Here is a 15,609-nt window from a genome sequence, read left to right as displayed (position 1 = left end):
ACAGCTTGTGTTTTCCTCACATGTGTTTGAAACAAACATCCAGAAACAATTCCACTCCTGTGCATGTTGTTTGTGAGAATGATTTGTTTGTTGATAAACTGCAGACACACAGTCACAGTGAGAGCTGCTCAGTCCAATCAGACAGCAGGAGTTTCACACATAGATGTTTGTCTTCTGCACATCAAATACATTTAAAAAAAAAATATATATATATATATATACATATACATATACATATATGTTACTGCTTAGAAAACACACAAAGAGATTGTTTAGATGAGAAACAGCAGTCGGTGTTCTCACATCTACGAAGGGTAATTTAGAGCAGGTTATTATTATTATTTAACCTTGATGCTGGACTGTGAGGAGACAGGATTTATGACCTCATTTATGATCACAGTGCTCAGGGCAGTTTTAAAGCATGTTGTAAGTATTATCACTCAGTAGACACAGACTTTTCTTTCTAATTCATTTCAGACGACCTTTATACTTTAATAAGTCAATCTCTGCTGCACAACACATGTATTATATTTAGGGCCCCAGCACCTCCTGGTGCAACAGCAGCGCTGATAAGTATTTATCTTCTATTATTTATCTTATTATTCTCTGTGTGCACTTTTAAAGGCTTTGCCATGGACAAACCAAGTTTTTGGAGCGATGTGATGAATTTTGCATGAATTACAGTTGACTTTTGACCCTGTATTAAAGGAGTTGTTTATGTTGTTTCTATGTATTTGTTTACATTTTCTACAGTGTTTTATTATTATTATTTTCAGTCTTTTATTTTTAGGTATTAATGTTTTCTTAGGTCTTATCGCGGATGTAACTGTTGTCATTTTTAAATAAAGTTGGATGGGATTGGATCTATTTTCTTTCCCACAAATGTAACTCTGTCAATTCATTATAGTTGTGTTATTTACACCAAACCAGCTGTTGTGTTTCTGTGGTACAACAAATGAGCCCTTATTCTGGTCAAATCCAATCCTCGACTGTAAGTCAATTATTAAAGATGGCTTCAAGTTCACCTTTAACTTTGTTATGTTTACTGTAGACGGCGTTGCTATAAAAGTCTTATTCTGCAACACGCGATAAGATTATGTTTTGTTTTTATAAGATTAAAAATGAATATCAGAAATAATCTTTTAAAAGGAGTACACACACACACACACACACACACACACTCACACAGCAGCACAGAAAGCCAGGGTTTCCTCCCACTCCGTCCCACACGGGCTGTGCAGGCGCCAGATCAAACGCCTTGCTCTCCTCTGAGTGAGTACAACCCCGTGGACTCTGCAGAGACAGAGACAGAGACAGACGAGACAGAAGGCAGAAGAAAACGGAGTGTGAGTGAGTATCTGTTCATTCACACATCTGTTTTAAAGAGTTAAGAGTGTTATGATTTACTTCATTAGTTAGTGCACAGCTACATATCGTTTCTGTGATAGAATTCATTTTGTTTGCATCATTTCTTCTTACTTTTAAGGATTTTAAGAGAGGCGATAGCACAAATATATTATTTTTTACTTACATCATCGTAAAGGTGGACAAAGTACTTAATTTGCATGTTTAAAAAGATTAATGCTACGCATGCATTAACTTGGTTTCTATCGTCAGTGGTGAGCTGTACGGATGTTTACATTGGAGGTTTTTGTACTTGTACTTGAGTTAGAATAGAATAGAATAGATTAGAAAACTTTATTGTCCAACATGGAAATTGCCTTCGACTCACCAGCATAAAAACATCAAATCTGAAAAAGGAAATGAACAGAAAGTGATAAAAACAGTACATAGTCAATAATGATTTCTTCTGTATGTTTGGTTGCCAGGGGAACTCTGTAGCGCATTCCCATTTGCCGGGATACTCCTCACTTTCTCGATGAGAAAAACGTGATCGTTTAAACAAGCTGAAACTGAGCATCCTCCTCCACCCTCTGCTGCTGTGAGGCACAATCAAACGCTCATTTATCTCACGCAGTGATGGCACCACCATGGGCAATTTGTCTAAATACTCACATGCAGGGGATGTTGACTCTGATGTTATCCGGCCATGATAATTATTCTACAATCAGACAACTGTTTCTTCTTTACGAGGATTTCCTAAAAGCCGGAAGTATTTTTTGGTCCCATGTAGTTCTCTGGTGTTGTTTCCAGACAAATCCTCAAGTTATTTCCAAATAAAAGTAGCTTACTCGCTGTTGCTGAAGCTGTCTAGAGAGTGAAATGAAAAATGTGTTCTATTATAATCATTTTAGTATTAAACTTTAGTTAAAGCTGCAGTGTGTAATGTAACATTGCCTCCTTTATCTGAAAACAGGCAAAACTATCAGACCTGATTGAGGGAGCGTGTGTATACAGAAGCAGTGCAGGGGTGGGCGGGGACAAGAAGTGTTTATCCCGTCAAACTACTGAGATTTTCTTTGAGCCGTCATACTCCAACCAGTTTGCAATCGTCTCACTTCACCAGCTCGACATCACTGCTGTCTCCGTCCTCCTGACCTCGATCAGCAAGATACACATTTAAACACCGGTTTTACACCTGAAACAAGTGGTTGAGTTACACTTTACAAATATAAAGAGAGATTATCATGTGTTTTCTTCTCACAGATTCAGTATGGAGGTCGCAGGGGACGACGACGACTACTACTACCACGAAAACATCAGCTTCAACTTCAGCTATGACGACTATCCCGCCTTGTGCGAGAAAGCCGACATCCGCTCCTTCGCCGCCATCTTCCTCCCCGTCGTGTACGCGGTGTGTCTGGTGGTGGGAGTGGCGGGGAACGCCCTGGTGGTGACGGTGTACGCCTACCACAAACGCCTGAAGACCATGATGGACGCCTTCCTGACCCACCTGGCTGTGGCCGACCTGCTCCTGCTCTTCACGCTGCCGTTCTGGGCCGCGGATGCCGCTCGGGGCTGGGAGCTGGGGGAGCTGGTCTGTAAGACGGTGTCAACCTGCTACACGGTGAACTTCACCTGCTGCATGCTGCTGCTGGCGTGCATCAGCCTGGACCGACACCTGGCCTTTGCCAGGGCACAAGAGAGAGACCAGGGGAGTTGGTTGCAAAGGATGTTTCATAGGAGACACTGTTGGAAGGTGTGTGTGGTTGTCTGGGCAACAGCTTTAATGCTCGGTCTTCCTGATTTGATCCTCTCAGAAGTGAGGTGGGGATCTAACAGGAACATGTGCATGGCTGTGTACCCTTCATCTATGGCTCGAGGAGTCAAAGCCACTCTGGAGACAGTGGAGGTGTTGCTGGGATTCCTGCTTCCTCTCATCGTTATGGTGATCTGTTACTGGAACGTGGCCCGAGTGCTAAAGAGCCTCCCGGTTGAAAGCAGAGGCAGGAAGTGGAAAGCTCTGCGCGTTCTTCTCATAGTAGTCGGAGTGTTTGTGATCACACAGCTGCCTTACAACGTTGTGAAGGTCTATCGCATGATGGACTCCGTCTACGCTTTAGTGTCCCACTGTGGGACGAGTAAAGTGCTGGACACGGCGGCTCAGGTGACAGAGAGCCTGGCGCTCACTCACTGCTGCCTCAACCCCATCCTCTACGCCTTCGTGGGGACGTCGTTCAGGCAGCACATGACCAAACTGGCCAAGAGGTTTGGAGAGAGGAGGAGGAGGAGGAGGAGAGAGAATCCTGCAGAGGAGGAAGGGATGGAGATGTCGTTTAACTCTCACAGTGCATCTCAAGCAACAGACACGTTCTCAATATGAGTTACACTGAGTGTCACTTATTAAGTATATACTGAAGTAGCATGAGCACGTACAAGTAATCTGTGATTTTGTTGTGAAAAATAGGAGGTGTTAACTGTTCAGTCTTCTAATCTTGAGTTTTATAAAAGTTTCCAGTAACAAATAAATGTTTTTTTTGTCATTAAATTAGATTATTGGACAAATGAAGTTTACAGGAGGACGTTAATAAACACATGCTGAAATAATCCAGTAAAGACAAAGTTTCACTGGACATTGAAGCTAAATCACAGAACCAACCCTGCATTTTACAAACCAGCACTTGCAATGTTTACATTTTGATCCACCGAGTATAGAACTAACATAAGCATAACAGAATTCATCTGTTAAAGACGTTGCTGAGCATCCGAAACTTCCTTCACACGTTATATTTAAATGGCTGTAATCTGGATCAGTAATCCAGTAATCTGGTAATAAGGTTTTCTTGAAAATATGATTTCAGTGGGTGTATTCTTACTAAACCTTAATGGGAACATATTTGGCTGATCTACCCCATCACAACAAAATTCAGGACAAACTTACAGACAAAATCTCTCTTGTACAACAACTCACAAGTGACGGAAGAAATTAGCCGAGTTGAAACTTGACACATAGTTCAAGTTAGAGATTAAAAAAAGATGAAACGACAAACAAGATCAACTTTGTGTCCGTGGTTATTTGAATCAAAGTCAAGCGATAAACTGGATATACTACACATGACTGTACTTGCTACTGACAAGAACGACACAGGATTTTAGACCTCACACCTTTCAGAACATATTAGCCAGATTAGACGACATGAGAGCGACGTCTGCATGGGCGTTCTGTGTCGTGACTCTTGTGAATATGAGGATTTATGATGAATTTTCATGCCAGTGCTTGTAACCTCGACTTTGGAGCAGAAGACACTTATACACAAATATGGGAATATTATGGTGACACATCCACTGACTATTTGGTTCCACTCCGTTGCCTCTGTTTCATCAGCAATGAGGACACGGTTCCCTCAAAAACGATAAACAACTATGTTATTGCCAGAATCAGTATCCTGTGGGATTTGACTTTTCACTTTGATTTCAAGAATTTCAAGTTTCCAGAAATGCCTCCGAATATGAGTACAAGTCACAGGTGTTTTTCTGGGCCGACTGCCGAGCTGCCAAACACTGATGAAGAATATGCATCAGTCAATTCTTCAGTAGCACAGACTCCTTTCGATTCTCTTGTACTCCATTGAGAGTAGACTTTCAGCACTGTTTAAAGTCCAATATTGGCTCACTGTTGAAACATTTACATAAACAAACCCAATTTCTTTTGTAAGACAGTTTCAACATCCACTCACACATTGACTTTTTCCTACTTGTGTTTACATGCAGTTCCTGCTTCCCAGCTGGTACAGATCAGTTTTATCAAACCATGACCTGGCATGTGAGGATTAGCATCCGTCAGTGGAGCGAAACACTTCCCTGCACCAAAAATAGAGAGAGAAAGAGAAAAGGTTTGACATGAGTCACAATTTAAAATTTTAAACTCTGATAATTAACTGTCAAACATGTTGATTCAGAAATTCAATATTTATTGAAAAATGTGCAATATGAAAAACCAGCATGAAACAAAAAAACATGGCTTGTGATAACAAAACACAAAAATATATATTTATATATAAATATATAACATGCCAATTAAGGCTCTTGATATTTATTATTTCAGATAAGAAATATGGATAATTCACTTTCTAAATTACAATACAGCAGTCAAACAGCTTCAACAGACAAGACAAAGATTTGCCTTGTCCTCAATTCCTCAAAAGGACAAAAACAAAAAAAAAAGGCCTAAAAATGGCAGTTTCACAGTAGAAAATAAACAGTTTTTTTTTTAAATGTGAAAACAAGGCTACAAAATGTAACCTAAACATTTTGTTCATTAAATACAACAGACCATAACTATGAAATCTGTTTTTACACAATATGGTCATAACTCTGAACTAGACCTTCAACCCTGTATCGAAAAAAACCCAACACTGAACACAAGGAAAACTTAAATAGTGATTATGTTGACGAACAAACATGTGTTTACAGTTGTCTTCAAGTCTCAGGTGGAAAAAAAACAAAAAGAAGCAGTCGGATACTGAAGGATGTGTCCTGACTTTGTTCCAGTAAGGCACTCATTACTGAGGAATGGTTGGACCAAACACCCACTAAACCATTTAAGATCTAATGGAGAGGATAATGACTGCTGGCTTTGTAGACCTCGTAAGGTTAATCCATCACTTTGTGCAGTAAAAGAGTGAAACAGTCTTGTACTCTTGTAGTGGTGAGGCTGATGTGCACGGGACATCTGTGAACACACAAACACAGGAATGTTTAGGGCTCAGCGGTTGCATTTCAAACAAAAAATGTGGGGGAAAAGTGTGTTTGAAGCGTCTTTACATACGGACAGAAAAGCTCCAGGGTTGGCGATCAGTAGTTGAGGATCTGCACGTCAAACAGGTCGCACACTCCCTCGTTGTCGTCCAGGTTGAAGCTGTAATCGATGCCTGTACGAAGAGAAGAGTGTGAAACGGCGAGCACACACAGGTTTATGGAGGGCTGTGATATTTTGGTCAAGCACCACCTACAGGTCATTAGTAGGGAATGCTGTGCTTTTTAGAGTGCCTGCTCCAGCAAGGCATTCTACTGAGAACTCCCTACAGTTCTCACTATACACGTGAATGGGAAACCGTCAAAAAAAGTGATCAGAACCAAGCCCAATTTGTGTCGTCATACTTTAACGTAGAGACGTAGTTGGAACTTTAAACGGGTCACAAGACTTTGTACTTTTATCACCTAAGTCAAAGTTTTGATATCTATTACAGTTTTTTACAGAGAATTGAATAGAGAAGGAATGAATAGAGAAGGGTGTAAAAAATGATCCCAACCCAGCCTAATTTAAAGCCTCATGGTGTCATACTTTAACAGAGAGAAGGTTGAAACTTCAAATTGAAAATTAAATTGTTTTGATAACTATAACAATCACAGTTTATTTTGTTTTGTTTTTTTAACTTTTCTGATTGGACAAGTGTGTATTTTTGTGCCACTTAAGAGTAAGACATCACAATTACACACAATTATTATTAGGGTGTGGGAATTTCTTCCCAAAGGATCGCTATGGATCACCCAAATCAGAAACTGGCGAATAATCCAATAAAATAAGGAAATGATGTAAATATGGTGCTAAATGGCTCAGTAGTGCCCCTCAAAGGTGAAAACCGGTAGGACAAAGCCAAAACGAAAGTGTACCAAATTCCACAAAACATGTTACATCCCAAGATGAACAAAAAAGTGTATTGAGACCATGGCCTCAACTCAACAGGAAGTTGGCTATTTTGAATTTGGCGTCCATCTTGGTGATTTGCAAACTCTGAGCACGGTAAATGCAGCAACATAGAAAAATGTGCCAAGTTGTACGAGACACAAGGATGAAGTTCTAGCAGATTGAAAAGGGCGTGACCACAGCAACCATCGAAATGTTGGTACAGATAGTCGCCGTACATTGACCAATCTGCTCGAAACTTCACACACGCGACGAGAGAGAAAAAACATCAGCACATAAAACTCAAGGGCATAGCGTCGCCTGCTGGCAGGGCAGTGGCTGAGAGGGTCTGCTCAATGCTAATTATTATCACAGTTAGTTAGACTTAACCCCTACATTTCAGGTGATTTCATCAACTCATACATGAAACTGTTTGGTTCGTTCAGGACATTCTCATTATTTTGAAATTCCTTTTATATACTGAAAGGAAATGTTTGGGTGTTTTGGGTTTAGTTCTTAATAAACCTCAGCATCTAAAGAGAGTAAGATACTGAAAATTACTACATGTTTAGCATTTTAGTTCACATATTACTGCAGGGACGTACAGGTCCTTATGACATACTTAGTTCCACAAGTGACACCGTCCACTTATACTGACTCTCACAACGTTTTTTTCATTACAATGTAACAGCGAAAATGACAAAAAGGCATAGTTTCTCTTTATGAAGTTTTTTCTCCAGGTCTCGAGACTCTTACCATCAGCAGACATGAGCTCATCAATCAGATCGACAGTTCCTACAAGAGAAATAAAAACAGGTTTCGGTTTGTACTCGTGTAAAAGATCACTATTAATTATTAATTGCGGACTATAAAGAACTGAAATCACCCTTCATCCTGCGCGAGCTTCGCTGCTGGATTCAATTACGGGGACAAACACTGTTTACATCTCCTTACCTTCTCTGTCGTCCTTCATGTGGTCTCCAGCAGTGTGGAGCTTCAGCAGGCTGCTCACGTCCAGCACTGACTGGAACTCTGGGTCCACAAGGTCCATGTGCTGCTCCAGCGATGCCACTGGATGACTCTCTGCAGGGAACACACACACACACACACAATATGAATGCAGACTATATGGTGCATTCATATTCAATGTGTCTCATTCTTCTTCACCAGAAGACAATGAGACACATTGAGAACGCTTATGTGGCAAATAAATCATTTTAGGAAACATGCTTCGCTACTTCCATGGCAAGAGTCAGAGGAAATGATCAACAACCATCTTTTTATTGATTAGCTCAACATAAAGAATCCTGGAAGTTACTGTATCCAGACACATAATCCTCTGCAAGTCCAAACTCCAAACCTTTATTTTTACCTGGCTCTGTCTTTAAGGGGAGATAAAACAATTGTATTTCTTCACCTTAGATATCAATTAGCCAAGCAAATTTACTATTCACACACAAAGTAGGTCTGATTTACAGTCAATTCAAATACTTATTGAACAGAAAATAGAGTTTGTCTGACTGCGTTTGGTTTCGACAGTCTATCCATGCAGCACTGACACATCCTTTTCTTTTAAAGCTAGAGCCAGTAAAGACAGTGGTTAGACATTGGTTTCCTCCTACACAGAGAAAGCAGTCTGGGAAAAATCACTCTCAAAGTTTGTATCTTGAACAAAAACCTTATGATAGATACAAATATAGCAGATCGTTACAATTCAACCTTTTATGTTGTCTTATGATTATGCTTGTTGAGCAAATAACATTTAGCCCATTTCCTTCAAGGCAGTATACATTTAATACATCCTATGCAACTTCACTTACGAGATTGAAAATACAGGGTAATTACCACTAACATGGTGTTTTAAATGTAATAACTTTTGTTTGATCATACCATTATGAGAAAAGTGTCCTGTTCCTGCATGTCAGAGTGCTTTAACATCTGATCTTGAGTCAGATGCTTTTTTTTTGAAGCAATAATAAACCAAATCCACATGAGTCATTTCCTAATGCCAGTGTACTGTCTGACAGTGCAACTCAGCATTGACTTTCGGTCAGTGGTCACGGGAGAGTTACTTAATACAACACAGAGTTGTGAAAGACAGGAACTGCTTGTAATTGCATTGCTTCATAAATATACATAATGAAACTGCTCTCAGTTTCAATGAAAAGTTATTAATGATAATCCTACAAGGTTATCATGTTCACTGTTTGAAAAAATGTCCAACACAGATTGTTTGTGTTTGTAGTCTTGGGGGACTTGTGGTGGCATTGCAGGAGTTTTTAATAAACTACCCTTCTTCATCCCTGTTTGGCTTCACCCTTTAGGGAGCACCACAGCAAATCATCTGCTTCCATCTTTCACTTAATTTCATTCTAATTCACAACATCCATGAAACCCTCTCAACCTTTCTTTATTTTCAAACCGTTTGACCTGACCTGTCCCTCCAATATGCTGATTTCTAGTCCTGTCCATCCTGGTCACTCCCAATGAAAATCTCAGCATCTTCAGCTCTGTCTCCAAACCATACATCATAGCAGGTCTCATTACCAGTGTTGGGAGTAACGCGTTACAAAAGTAATGCAATTACTGTAATGCATTACCTTTTGCTGTAACACGGTACTGTAAGGCATTACTCATTATACAGATCACTTCATTGCTGGCAGAAATTTAGGACAGGTGTACGAGTGCGTGCACATCAGTCCTTTTTTTGTGTGGCAGAGATCTGCTCTCATTTAACACTCTGTGGACGTCCAACACCACCAATGAATCCTAGAAATTAAGTGCTTCTGTCTCAAAGAGTCACAGAAACATCATTTAACTGCTAGAGGATGTTATTTCCACTAAATCAGGGCAGAATATACACAGCAAAAAAAATGTGAGAGCAGACTGGGATGTTAGACACATTGTGTCAACAACTGAAAAGTGTTTTATAGTTATATATATATTTGAGAGGTTGCTGAAGCTGTGGTTGGTTAATAAAACTTTGTGAAGACAAACTTTTCACATAAATCTATTCAGCACAGCCTAAGCAGTCTCTAAAAATGAATCAATGTTGTGCAAGAATTTCATAGAGGAAGTGAGAAAAACCATTAAAATCCTCAAAAGAAAAAAACAAAAAAAATCCTTACCCATCTGCTCATCAGCAGGGGTGGATGAGGGCGTCAGCATTTCATCATGTTGTGGCAGCACCATCTGGTGGTTGGAGCACAGGGAGTCCTGGCTGCAGTAGGAGGAGCTGGTGGTGTTGGAGGTGGAGTTCAGCGACAGCGAGACGGGGAACCTCTGCAGGCTGGCGGGGGTGTTGGGCGGAGTCAGCACTGGACAGATGTCGTCAGTGGGCGGCACCGGGACGACCACGGGTACCGTGCAGTCTGAATCTCTGTTGATGAGCAGGACCTGGATGGGAGCCGAGTGGCTGCGTAGGTTCACCTGGTACTTCTTCTGACCACTCTGACCCTGTGCAGCAACAATGATTCAAAATACTGATCAATAAAATCGCTGTGATCTGTGTTTTTTCTATAGTGCATCACGGAACTACTTGAAGAAACAAACCAAACAGAGATTTATCACATGATACTGCAGCTTCCCTCAGCTATGAAGAACATTTTAGTGTCTTTTAATACATTGTCTAGGTTTTCCAAACTACAGCTCAGTTCATGATTCCTTCTCTCTGCCATTACAACATAAGTTTCAACCAAAGCAGCGGGGACCTGTTTTTGACAAAAAAACTTTCATAAACTACTAATTAAGGTCAGGAGAGGAAGAAGAGGAAGCTGAAGGATCTGACTCTACCACAAATCCACATCAGAGTCTCCTTCTGAGGATGTGGATGTTTCACTGTCCTGCATCTCTCTGGGAGTTACAGGCCACGTGATTTCACTCGGAGCCTTTTCCACAGAGAAGCTCCTTGCAGTAAGAGAATGAGAGCCTTGGTTTTATTTAATTGAAAGAGTGCATGTACGGCTATGTATGATCATATACTTAATCAGACATTACAAGTTCTACAATAAAGTCAAGCTCAGGTCAATCTGTCTACTTCAAAGACACATGAAACAAAAGTGCACACACACTCACACCCTAAGCTCAACAACACAGAAAAAGCACAGAAACGAATGAAATGACGAGTACTTCATGCATAAATAGGCCTATAATGGGGAAAATGGCTGATTTAGTGGTCAACAGTAAAAATGACTACTTTTACTATTTTTCTAGCATCATTACATTTTATAATGTCTCTGAGATGATAAAATATGCACTAACACAGTCAAAATGATGGCTAGTTAACAGAGGGAGGAGTTGCCCAAATGGACAAAAATGTCCACAATGAAGCCTGAGGGTTAAGTAAATTACATATGAAGTGTCTCGCTCCAATTCTCAGCAGGTATATCACAAACACTAACGTGATTTTTTTTTTTAAAGCTAAAAAGAAGAATTTTTAAAAAACCACCATTTCTGGTAGTGGCACCTCCAGTTGTGTCCCAGCAGGAGCCAAAACAGCAAGAAGAGTTTCTCCACTGAAGGCCCCGCAGATATCTTCATGTGTCACAAATCTGTAAGTGGAGGAGTGTTAAGGAAGGAAGCACTAACGGAGGGAATAAACAGGAAGAACTAGTGTTGTACAGGTTAGGATTAACCTGGATATGATTTCATAAAACACCTACAAGAGCAATTACTTCAGTAATCCTCCAAGCATTTTCTCTGCTTGGTAACCGATGTTGAAAGGGATTAACGGGAGATTTAAATTCCCCCTGAACTGAAAACTCAAATGACATATATACACAATGTAAAGCCTCAGTTGTAGATGTTTTAAAAAGGTAACTAAACCCCCTCTCCTGAAGCCATCTCTGTACAATGCCTGATTTTGAAAAATGCCAAGGAGTTGGCTGAGAGCTTAGTGAGCAGGGAGTATTAGTGATTGTGAGACGAACCTCTGAATCATTTACACCGCATTGACTGTCGAAGAGAGAAAGTCTGGGAAAATAACTTGCAATATACTTTACAATAAACTCTGAAGATTTGCACCTGGATCAACAAATATTACTAAGATCCAATATACACTGCTTTACCCCTGGAAAAGTAGTTTAGGTACACTTATAAATTTGATTTGTAAAACAGTGAGTTGCTTTTAGGGTATCTTCCAAAGCAGTTCAAGTTTTTTTAAACAAGCATACACAAAAAAATTGAAATTTGAAATAATAAGACATTTAAAATAATGAGACCCTGTATAATTTCATGTATAATTAAAGTTTAAACAAAAACTAAACTAAAAACCACTTAATTTACTTATTTAATTCAATGTTTTTCTTTTTCTTTTTAAGGAACACAAGTACCCTGATAACAAGGGTGTAGGTTTGAGTGTGGACCAGCCAGACTGTCCCTATCAATATTAGAGACAGGTCAATGTGTAAGTGTGTGTGAATGCTGTGACGAGAGTGAGAGCGAGCACATTTTACGAGCATCAGTGAACACATCACATCACAACCGAGCAGAAATATCGCTGCGAGTCACAGAGGAGACGAGAGGGAGAGTGCAGGTGACGTGCTGCACACTGGCAGATCTTTTGTCTTCCCCTTTCTCATTGACCTGCACTACTGAACACACATGTAATTTTGTCCATGCCTACTTGTTTTTTCTTGTTTCCCAACATTCTTGTAACCAAATCTTAAAACAAAAACTTAACACACTTAAAACAAGTAAAAGTAGGATATGTGCAGGTGTTGGGATCACGGTTCAGATGTTTGATGTTCTCCTCCAGCCAGGCCTTCTGGTTGTCCAGCTCTTTCTCTTGGGCCTCCAGCTCAGAGATTTGAGTCTTCAGATCCTTTACCTGCTCCAGCATCTCTTGAGTTTGGCTGCCCGTGTTCTCACCCCTGAACATAAACATATTGGTATTCAGTGCAGCCGGTAAAACTGTCAAATGTCTGAATTCATTAGCTGTCATAGCAAGAAAAGATTTGTTTTCGTGCACAGTGGGGCATGCTAGTGCTAAAACGTTCACATCCACATTCTGGAGCTGCATGACGCTAAGGGAGATGGAAAATAAATTGAATGTACCATATGAAAAAAAGTTGTCAAACCTCCACTGGATAATATTCTTGTTTTTCTTCTCAATCAGCCCCACACCTTCCAGTACATTAGTGATGTCATATATCCTCCTCTTCTGTTTTACTGCCAAACTGTCTGCAGCCTGTTCATTGACACAGTTTGCGCAAAGGGTTTTAGATTTTTGTTGACAACATACTAACAGACATAAGCACAACAAATGACATTCACGCTGCCAACACTGCATGGAATGAAAAAGACGGAGGCTGCAGTGACACATGAACCCTTTCACAAATTAAGCTGCAAAAGCAGCAAATCAAAGCACTTGGCTGAAGAGGACATTTATACAATAGCGGTGAATGAAGGAGGGGGGGAAATGGAGAAGCCTGCTGTGTAAACATTACACAGCTTTGGCGCGTAAGAAGGGAGGGAAAATTACAAATCAAAGTGAAGGAAAAGACAACACTTCATGTAGGTCTGGTAAAGATAAATCCACCTGTCAAATACTCATAACCAGTTCAACTACTTCAACCTTAATATTGAGCCAAAAACAACAGAGGAAAACATGAAAGATGACAATCATCAATAGTAATGCATCAATGCATATATAGCATTTGCCTCATCTGTTTATCTTCAATCTGCCGATTAGTTTCTCAATAGATCATTCGTTTGGTTGTTCTTTGTTACCCAAAAAGCCTAAATATTTGGTTTAAATGATTTCTTTATTAGATTAAGCAAAGACATGATTCACATGTCAGAAGCTGGAGAAAATCAGAATTGATTTATTCATTTTAATTATTAACCCAACAGCCAAACCAACTGACTTTTTATCAAAATAGTTTAATTTAGTAATCAATTAAATGCAGCAGCCCTAAGAAAAGGACAAAGGACTTACAAAAAAAAGAGAGAGTACAACCTAAGAAATCAGGGCAGCCAAGGGCCAATATATGATGCCATTTTTGTTTGCTTATTTTCCTTCATCTGATAAAACAGTTTATTATTATTATTTATAATAATAAAGACTAAATTGATTAACCTGAATAAAAATGTAACAAAACCTACAGTCTCTCTCCTATCTGCATTTTGTGTCTGTAAACTGAATATTAAAACATGAAACAAATCAGCGAAAGTCAACTTTTAGAAGGAAAAAAGATTTAGTGCAGATTAGAAAAAAAATTAAAAAGGGGCCAAGTTAATAAGCAATAACCGCTTTCCTAATGCTCATCTGTTCTAAACACCAAAGTCACTAAACTGAATCGTAAACTGTTTAAACAGTATCACCACACTTACTGCTTCACTCTGAATATAAAAGTGCAAATTAATTCTAGGAAACCTTTGTGATTATACTACCCTCCAAAAAGTAAATAACACAATTTTAGTGCTGCATTCATATCAAAAAGTGTCAAGCACATATGAGGTGGTGGGAGGGGAACCCTAAATCAAATACTTAGGGCCCCATTAAGGCTTGGGCCGGCCCTGGTTTTGAGGACAGTCATAGGCATAATGCATTTTCTAGCCCCTTATCCTAAACTTAAACCACTAAATGCCTAACCCTAGAAACCAAGTCCTATGAAAATGTGGAGGACCTGCTAAAAATGTTCTCGCAACAACGACAACATCGGTGTTTAAAGCGAACTTATCCTCATAGGCTAATAAAGACAAACACACGGCCTGATTAATGGCGGCTAGCTAGTCCACCTGGTAAAACAAATCAGTGCACCTGTCTCTCCTCTGCATCAGTGTGTGAGCCCTTTGTTCAGGGAAAACAGCAATTAAAAGTTAAAAACGCAAACACCAACACTGAGTCTAGTATCACCATTTTTTTCACTGACCACTTTTAAATCCAGGACGCCATCCTTAGCTTCTTGTAGCAGGCTGACGAACTTCATTGTGAGGAGTCCCAAACTTTTCTCGTGTCGACTCGGTGTGGAGCGCACAGTCTCCGTCGTCTCAAACTCCATCTTCTATGGAAATAATACAAGTCCAACTTGTTTAACTCGTGTTTACCGGCAAACAATAACGGGCATTTCCTTCCATTCAGGCGCCCTCGTTGTTACCTTCAAGGGGCGACAGCAGCAGGTACCTGTGGGGGGTTCTTAAAAAAAAAAAAAACGTTACGTTAGGGTCCAGTTGCCACGGCAACCCTTGTCCTGCTCTGTCAAGCGCTCCCAGCCATCGAAGCCCCGCCTTACTACAGATTTAACACCGCCCCTCCTTGTGTTAAACTGGAACCAATCTATCGCACCTCAACCTGAATCGGAATAGAAGCCCAGACCAATAATGTCTAAACATGTATGACGTATATAAGACGATAATTAATAAATAAAATAAAATTACTAAAACCATGTGGTGAGTAAAGCAAATGGATAATAGAGAAAACACTCAGGAAGTGAAAATCTCTGCTAAAATTGAACCATTTCTGACATCATTTGTAAAGATTTTACCCTTTCCAGTGGTTTAAATTTGATTTTTGAGAAGTGATTAGGGAACCCTTGTACAGGGTAGATCAAACACAAAGCATATTACAGTATTGTAGTAAA

The 15,609-nt window shown here is 39.9% G+C and overlaps 2 protein-coding genes across 5 annotated transcripts; one reads left to right on the top strand and one right to left on the bottom strand.

Moving 5' to 3' along the window:
• Positions 1-1,190: 1,190 nt before the first annotated feature.
• Positions 1,191-3,995, top strand: ackr4a (atypical chemokine receptor 4a). Of its 2 annotated transcripts, none has more exons than XM_044021350.1 (2): positions 1,191-1,346; positions 2,608-3,995. In XM_044021350.1, exon 2 carries the CDS (start codon positions 2,615-2,617, stop codon positions 3,722-3,724), a length of 1,110 nt encoding a protein of 369 aa, XP_043877285.1. In that variant the 5' UTR covers positions 1,191-1,346; positions 2,608-2,614; the 3' UTR covers positions 3,725-3,995. The 2 variants fall into 2 exon arrangements, with proteins under 2 accessions (XP_043877285.1, XP_043877275.1); XM_044021340.1 differs by having other exon boundaries at positions 1,191-1,350.
• Positions 3,996-5,412: 1,417 nt separating this feature from the next.
• e2f5 (E2F transcription factor 5) lies at positions 5,413-15,583 on the bottom strand. Of its 3 annotated transcripts, XM_044021375.1 has the most exons (10): positions 15,127-15,583; positions 14,902-15,033; positions 13,105-13,214; positions 12,736-12,897; positions 11,475-11,583; positions 10,156-10,483; positions 7,982-8,110; positions 7,784-7,822; positions 6,170-6,272; positions 5,413-6,073 (listed from the first exon to the last, which is right to left on the bottom strand). In XM_044021375.1, exons 2-9 carry the CDS (start codon positions 15,028-15,030, stop codon positions 6,196-6,198), a joined length of 1,083 nt encoding a protein of 360 aa, XP_043877310.1. In that variant the 5' UTR covers positions 15,031-15,033; positions 15,127-15,583; the 3' UTR covers positions 5,413-6,073; positions 6,170-6,195. The 3 variants fall into 3 exon arrangements, with proteins under 3 accessions (XP_043877310.1, XP_043877301.1, XP_043877317.1); XM_044021366.1 differs by having other exon boundaries at positions 14,902-15,583; XM_044021382.1 differs by having other exon boundaries at positions 11,493-11,583; positions 14,902-15,583.
• Between the last annotated feature and the right edge of the window lie 26 nt (positions 15,584-15,609).

This window comes from Solea senegalensis, linkage group LG1, assembly GCF_019176455.1.
Source record: "Solea senegalensis isolate Sse05_10M linkage group LG1, IFAPA_SoseM_1, whole genome shotgun sequence".
In the NCBI taxonomy this organism is placed as follows: domain Eukaryota; kingdom Metazoa; phylum Chordata; class Actinopteri; order Pleuronectiformes; family Soleidae; genus Solea; species Solea senegalensis.
This window is presented reverse-complemented; position numbering and strand designations above follow the sequence as displayed.

Bases quoted from the DNA above. Each gene is read 5' to 3' on its own strand.
- ackr4a (XM_044021350.1), top strand. From the start codon at position 2,615: ATGGAGGTCGCAGGGGACGACGACGACTACTACTACCACGAAAACATC.
- e2f5 (XM_044021366.1), bottom strand. From the start codon at position 15,030: ATGGAGTTTGAGACGACGGAGACTGTGCGCTCCACACCGAGTCGACAC. The intron at 12,898-13,104 runs GTTTGACAACTT...GTTTATGTTCAG, and splicing joins AAGAATATTATCCAGTGGAG to GGGTGAGAACACGGGCAGCC. The intron at 7,823-7,981 runs GTAAGGAGATGT...TTTCTCTTGTAG, and splicing joins CATGAAGGACGACAGAGAAG to GAACTGTCGATCTGATTGAT.